At 48.2% G+C, this 7,565-nt stretch overlaps 1 protein-coding gene across 1 annotated transcript in view; it reads left to right on the top strand.

The window, feature by feature from the left end:
• The first annotated feature begins 187 nt into the window (after positions 1–187).
• Positions 188–7,565, top strand: part of DOP1B (DOP1 leucine zipper like protein B) — a 103,469-nt gene continuing 96,091 nt past the window's right edge. Inside the window, exons 1-3 of the mRNA XM_040620980.1 lie at positions 188–347; positions 1,029–1,088; positions 6,434–6,598. Of these exons, the coding sequence (XP_040476914.1) occupies positions 6,461–6,598 (138 nt within the window). The 5' untranslated portion in view covers positions 188–347; positions 1,029–1,088; positions 6,434–6,460. The remainder of the gene's footprint in view (positions 348–1,028; positions 1,089–6,433; positions 6,599–7,565) is intronic.

Here is a 7,565-nt window from a genome sequence, read left to right as displayed (position 1 = left end):
GGGTCAAAGGCCCGCCTCCTGGTTCTGCCGCGGCAGAGGGCTCTCCCTTGGTCCCGCCCCCGCGCGCTGAGGGCCCGCCCCCTACCCCGCCCCCCGCGCGCCGAGGTCCCGTCCTGACCCCGCCCCGTCCGGCCCCGCCCCGCCCCCCACGCCGAGGTCCCTCCTCACGATCCCGCCCCGCCGCCTGGGGCCGCGGCCGCTCGGGCTCGGGCTCGGCGCTTCCTTCTTGGTCCCTGCTGAGCCGCAGCGGCCGCTTGCTCTGCCTGCCACAGCCCGGCCGGTTCCTCCGCGCCGCACGTGGGCGCGCCCGTTGACAAGGGACGCTGACGCCCCCACCGCCGCCGCCGGTAAGCCGGCCCCGCGCCCTTGGCCGCTGGGCGAAGCCCAGGCAGCCGGGGCGTCCCCACCCGCGGGCCCGGGAGCGACGAGGAGGCGTGGGCGTCCCCCCCCCAGGGTGCGCAGGGTTCGAGCGGCTCTGTGGGGGCGGTCCCGGGGCGAGAGGGGGGCTCCTCGACCGCGGCCCGGGCCCGTGGCATGCACTGCTGCAGTGCGGGGACGGCCCCGGCGAGGCCGCGCGTGGGCGTGGGCTCCGACCCCGCACCCCTGAGGGGCAGTCCGGGGGCAGGGCGGGGTCCCCCAGTTCCTCCGGCCCGCCGCGGCAAAGGAAGTGCGGCCAAGTCCTCGCCGGCCCGGCGCGGCCTCCCGTCGGGCAGGTGGAGGTCAGGTGGGTCACGGCCCGCCCTCCCCTCACCTCCGCCGGCGGACGACGGCCAGACGCGCCTTTGTTTGCTTGTGCCGTCCTGGTCCGGGCGGAGGGCTAGGGACCGAGACCTTTGTAAAATGAGGGCTTTCCTGTTAAGGGAAGATCCTCGAGTCTCCCAGCCTGTCCCCAGGAGAAGGGATCGGAGCCGCAGTGCGCGCGCTCTCCCGGCCCGGTCCGGGAGTCTTGTAGGATCGCCGCCTGCTGCCGGGTGGATGGACCTTTAGCAACTCGTAGGGCGGCTGCTGATGGAAGCTGTTACCCGCAGGTGTTTCCCTAACCTGGGACAGTCGCTCTGTATTTGAAGAAACCTTTGTAGGATTTTTTGGTAAGACGATGGAGGCCTTCCCCTCCCCCTCCCCACAAAGCCTACTCCCGTTAGTGTCTTAAATTTTTTCCACTGCAATTTAATTACCATTCTGAGAGACCAAATTCAAAATAATGTGCCCCAGAGTTGATTAAACCAATGGCAGAAGAGTGTTTCTGTGCTGTCGACTAAGAGTCATTATCTAATAATGTTCTTGCTCGTGAGAGGGTGACTATTTGTGATTTTTCATTCTGTTTTCATCTCATTCACATGTTCCTTCATGTAAACATCTTTATAGTTGACTTCCTTCTGATCTGACAGTTGATTTTTCACCTAAACTTGTTTTTCTAAGAAATTTAGAATGGATGAGAGATTTCTTGCTGACATTTTCAATTTTAAGGCGGATACATCTGGTCAAATATGCTTGTTTATATGATTACTCTTTTGTGTATGTAATTGTTAGTAGGCTGTGGAACTCTTACCAGTTTTACTGAGCTGAGTCTCTCACAGGAAAGGTATTCAGGATAGGTTGCAAGATCATTGTCAGAAGAGATATTTAGGGGCTGAACTGTTAATTTTACCTGTAGTATAATGTAGTAAATAAAGGTTCTCTGTGCCATTGTGTTAACCTGGGCTGGATTCCTAACTCTGCCGGTTGGTTGTTGAGGGCCCTGGGCAATTTTCTGGGGGGCCTGATTCCCAATATACTCCTCTTGAGCAGCCTCAAGATAGTACCCATGTCATAGGATTCTTGTGTGTTGCGTGAGATAAATGCATGCATAATGATGGATTTACCAAGCCCACCCAGAAGACTTGCCTAGTAGCATAGTATTGAAGGTCTCATATTTTGAAATAAAGGAGCTTGCTTGAATGACTATTTCTAAACTTCTCATCTGTGCTTTTAGTTACACCCAATAGTACTTTTTTCGTGTGGCCAACCATAACCTCTCACTGCTCCAGTTACCTGCTCTTACCCGACCAACACCTTCCTTGCCATGGCGTTTTTGCCACCCCAGCTCCTAATTACAAACTATGGCAGACCAGGGCGCACGCGCTCTCTCTTTTTTCAAGATTTTATTTATTTGCGAGAGAGAGAGCAAGAGAGCAGCAGAGAGAGAGGGAGAACCGCTGAGCTGGGAGTCCCATGTGGGGCCCGATCCCAGGCCCTGGGAATCATGACCTGAGCCGAAGACAGAGGCTCCACCAATTGAGCCACCCAGGCGTCCCAAGGCTCTCTTCCTACTAACTAGCCGCCCAGACTTTGACTCTGAGCACTCCTCCGCTGGTAGTAGGGCTTCCTCTGTCTTTTCCTTGTGCCAGTGTTACCTCAGGACACCCTCCGTCACTCTGTGTGCCGCCTTAAATTGAAATTATGTGTTTAGGTATTTCCTCTTTTATTATGTTATGAACTATGAAAGTGGAACCCTGTTTTTTTTTTTTCCCCATGTTTCTTTGCACAGTGCTTGGACACTTTATATGGTGAAGATTATGCCTGGAGTTTTGCAGTGGTTCAGAGATGCTAGATTTCAAACCTGTAAATTTCCTGAAAAAAAAAAAAATTACGGACTGTTTGGATGTACTAACATCTTACTTGGGAAAATAAACTACCATCTCTCATTGCCATCCTTTAATATTTTTAAAAAGTGTGAAGGCAGAGGGTGCCTGGTTGGCTCATTTGGTTAAATGACCGACTCTTGATTTTGGCTCAGGTCATGATCTCAGGGTCCTAGGATCGAGCTGCACTTTGGGCTCCGTGCTCAGTGTAGAGTCTGCTTGAGGAGTCTCTCTTCCCTCTGTCCCTCCCCCTGCTGCACGCTCTGTCTCTCTCTAAAAAAAAAAAACAAAAACAAAAAAAACCCTTAAAAAGTGTAAAGGCTAGTATTTCAGTAAAAGAGGCCTTCCCAAGAATCAGTGAGCAATCTTACTGTGTACGTTCACATACATAGTACACTATATTTTTGCAGAGAGCCACAGCGTGTTCAAAGCCTCTGTGATAGGCCGAGTCAGTTTTTAGACAAGCAGAATGCCTTGAAGAGAGAGGCCCTTATAGGCCATGGGGTGGGGAAGTTGGGATTATTATAAGCTTAATGGAAAGAGTTTAAACATGGTGGGGATGCACTGTAATTTATGTTTTAAGAGGATTCTTGGACTGCTAAGTGAAAATGCACTGGAGAGGGGCAAGAGAGGAGGAGAACCATCAGGAATTGTCTGCAACCTGGTAGGGGAGAGGTGGCTTGTGCAGTGGTATGGCGGAGATGGAGAGCAATCGGGTCCACTGGTGTTTTGGAAGAAGAACAATCAGGACGTGGGTTGCGTAAGGTAGGTGAAGAGAAGAGTCCAGGATGACGTCAAAGGTCCCAGGAATGGTGGGGCCACTTTCTGGGGAAGGGAAGACTGGAGGAGGAGCACTGAACAGGTAGAATCAAGAGTATAAGGGGTTTTTAAAACAAGCTTTACTGGGGTGTAATTTTTTTAAAGATTTTATTTATTCATTAGGGAGAGAGAGAGAGAGAGAGCATGAGCCAGAGGTGGGGGAGGGTCAGAGAGAGAGGGAGAAGCAAACTCCGTGCGGAGCAGGGAGCCCAACGTGGAGCTCCATCCCAGGACCCTGAGATCATGACCCGGTTGAAAGGCAGACGCTTAACTGACTGAGCCTCCCAGTTGCCCCCTGAGGTGTAATTTATAGACGATAATATACATTGATTTCAGTGTGCAATTTAGTGATTTTTAGTAAATTTACACAGTTGTACAACTATTGCCATAATTCAATTTTAGCACATTTCCATTACCCCAAGAAGATTCCTGTGCCCATTTGCAGTTCCTCCTTATTGCTACTTCCTTCCCTAGGCGACCGCTAATCTACTTGCCATCTCTACAGATTCACCTGTTCTGGACATGTAATATGAATGGAATCATACAACTATGTGGCCTTTTGTTGGCTTCTTCCACTATGTTATGTATTTCTCTGGTTCACCCTTACTGTAGTATATATCAGTTCTTTGTTCATTGTGTGGCTAGACCATATTTTGTTGATGGGTGTTTGGGATGCACTAAGTTTGAGACCCCTATGCCACATCTGGGTGGATGAGTCAAGTAGGTATTTGCATGAATCTGGACCTGACAGGGGAAGATATGGGCAGACATTGTAAATCCATGGGTCATTAGCATGAAGATGGTATTTGTAAGTTGTAGGAATGGGGAGATGACCAAGGATAGAAAGAGGACCCAAGGCTTGGTGCGGGGAATGGCCATATTTGGCAATAGGGTAGAGGAGGATTAGCCTGCAGAGGGGAAGGAACAGCAGAGAGGTGGAAACCAGCACAGGGTTGGTGGGGCCAGAGGAGGGTATGGGCTGAAAGGAGGCTGTTTTGGGAAGAAAGGAATGGTCTGCTGCACAGTCCTACTGAGAGGTAAAAGGTCCACTGATGTTGGAAACTTGAAAGTTGTGGTGGCCGTGGGAAGATCAGAATGGGCCCAGAACGACCAGAAAGTGAAGTAGCAGATACCATGGGATTCTTAGAAATTCATCATGGCCAATAAATGAAAGGTTCGGGTTTAAAGAACATGTTGTACCTTCAGTTCAGTTTCTTCCGTCTATGATATTTGCCATTTTGATGACATGCAACTTGGCTAGCTAACTACAGTGTTCAATGATATCACGTTGCTCTGTATTTTATTGTCTTTTCAGACTGTGTACTAGTGAAATATTAGCCTTGTATATCAGGGTTGTGTTTGGTTGTGAGTAGCAGAAAACTCGATTGAACAGTGGCTTAGATGAGCTCTTCTGTACAGAAAACATCGAGTGCAGGGTTGACATGGTGCCTTCTTAAAGTCACCTCTGCCCTCAGCTGCTATGTCTTTCCACTTACCCACAAAAGTCGTACACCAAGGATGGCTATTTCCTCTTGGTTACCGCACGTGGCTTCACCTCCAACATCAAACCTTGGTTCCGGGCAGAAAGATGGGCAGGAGTAAAGGGGAATGCTAGTGGAGTCTACCTCCTTTCAAACCACTTTCCTGGAGGCCCCACCACCAGCTTCTACGGACGCCTCATTGCCTAGAACTGTTGCGTGGCCACCGAGCTGCAAGGGAGGTGGAGAGCTGTTAGTACTACCATGAGCAAAATTCGGGTTCCCTTAGTATGGAAAAAGGGACAAGGAATTTTAGGGTGGGTACCTGCCACGCATTAAATAGATCTTAATCAGATAAAGACTAAAGAAGGAGGGCGCATCAGAGCCCCAAGGCGTCCCTTTTGAGAAAATGCCAAAGCATGGAACTTGGTGACAGATCAGGGGAACCATTGAATATTTCCATATCTTGTGAAATGTTTCTCAGAGTTGCAGTTTGTTTGGATAAACTGATAGGTTGATGTACGGATTTTTTTGTTAATGAAGGAATAAAAACAAAACTTGACATCAGCATGCACTCGTATTGCGTCCATTGTCATGTTATAAATGACGGCTGTCTTCATGAAGTCAGATGAGTGCAGCATTCTGTGCTGTTCTTTGTTTCCTTTTGTCACATTGGAGATAAAAAGAGGAAATGGTTGCTGTTGGAGCCAGGATGAGACCATATCGGTCTCAGGCTTCATAATAGCTGCAGTGGTTCATACATAATGAATGCATCTAGCCACAGGAAAAAATAAAAGAATCCGTCAAAGAATATACAAGGGCAAGAAGAATAAAATGGTGATTGCTTGGGCGCTGGCGTCACCACCCCATGTCCAGGCTCTGCACATGGAGGCATGAAGCTGTCAGGGCAGCTGCTGGTTGGGGGGGATTGGTGGGTGATCAGAGCTTAGTAGCTGAACAGGATACTGGTAGATTTCTGGAAACACTGATGTCAGACAGTACATTCTTACATCCTTATTTTTTAAACTTTTTTTCCCCTGTCAGATTTTCTTCTAGAATACTTCCAGTCCTCTAACATAGTCTAGTTGTAGAGGATCAGATCACTGAAGAGGTTGCTCTGGTTGGTTAATAGCATTGACCTGCTTTTCCTTAGCTTTTATAAATGCCCTACAGTAGGAAGGGCCACCTGGATCCAGAATTACCAGCAGGCAACGTATTTAGTTAGCGGCTTTGTAAGTTTCACTCCTAGAGTTAATTTTGTCAGTGAAGAGGAATCCTGGCATTTTTGCTTCTTTTCTGCTCCGTTTGTCTCCCTCAGAATCCAAGAGGACCGGAACTGTTTGTCTTTTATCTACCACAGTGCCTGGCCCAGGAGCCTTGCTAAATATTTGAGTTGCATTGCTGAGTGCGGTTGTGCACAGTAGTGTTTGTGGACACGTGTCCTCTGTACCTCTGGGCTGGGAATGCTGTGTGTCCTTGAGTTGCTCCCTCATTTCTTTCTTGGTTCCCTTTTAGATACTTTCTCCGCTGTGAGAATGTAAGATGGATCCAGAAGAGCAGGAACTTTTGAGTGATTACAGATACAGAAATTACTCTTCAGTGATTGAAAAGGCTTTAAGAAATTTCGAGTCCTCAAGTGAATGGGCGGATCTCATATCTTCACTGGGCAAGCTCAACAAGGTATGTGGGGTGTAGAGTATTTAGATTGCATGGAGGCGGGGACACAGCTGTCTTTTTATTGTTTCAAGGAATGCTCTTTATTATTACATGACATGCTGATTATGACAGTTAGAAAATGGCGATAAGAAAATCTATTCATAATTCTGTAATTCTAGTTACTGCTATTAACCTGGTCAGTATACTTACTCCTTCCAGCTTTTTTTTTTTTCCTTCTGGGCATAGAATTATACCGTGGATTTGGTCAATGGAATAGCTGAATGGTCTTTTTTGCAACTATATTTATGTCTAAATAAGATAAACTTTAAAATTGACCAATCAGTTATTCAGAGATGAATTATGTTTCTCTTTTTAAGATTTTATTTATTTATTTGAGAGAGAGAGAGAGAAAGTGGGGGGGTACAGAGGCAGAGCGAGAGAGAAAATCACAAGCAAACTCCCTGCTGAGTATGAAGCCCAATGCAGGGCTCGATCCCAGGACCCCTAGATCATGACCTGAGCCAAAACCAAGAGCCCAATGCTCCACTGACCGTGCTACCCACGCACGCCAAAGATGAATTATCTTTCAGGTACTACTTAGGATTTTTATAGCTTTTTCTTCTTTGGTCTACTTTTTTGGCCATTAACTGCTGATCGATAACTCATGGAAGACCAAAGGATGACATAAATATTGAAATCTGCCCAGAAATTATGAGTGTGTTTGGATGACGAGAAAAGAGCCTGGTCTAGAAAGTCCAAAACTGGTCACATGCAGGCTTGACCTTGTGCTCTGTAGATGGGACCACTGTATGTTCCTGTCCTACCCGGAAGGATGACCTAGTAAAGCCCAAGGCTTCTACTGCAGGTAGAAGATACTTGGGCTTGAAGATGCTGTTCCCGGGCTCTGTTGCTGCCTGGCCGGAGCTCCTGCCAAGGATATCTGACTTTGGAACCCTGGTGCCATATGGGACTTGGGTGATGCGCGCGCCTG

Source organism: Ursus maritimus, unplaced genomic scaffold (genome assembly GCF_017311325.1).
Source record: "Ursus maritimus isolate PB19 unplaced genomic scaffold, ASM1731132v1 scaffold_4, whole genome shotgun sequence".
Taxonomy (NCBI): domain Eukaryota; kingdom Metazoa; phylum Chordata; class Mammalia; order Carnivora; family Ursidae; genus Ursus; species Ursus maritimus.
This window is presented reverse-complemented; position numbering and strand designations above follow the sequence as displayed.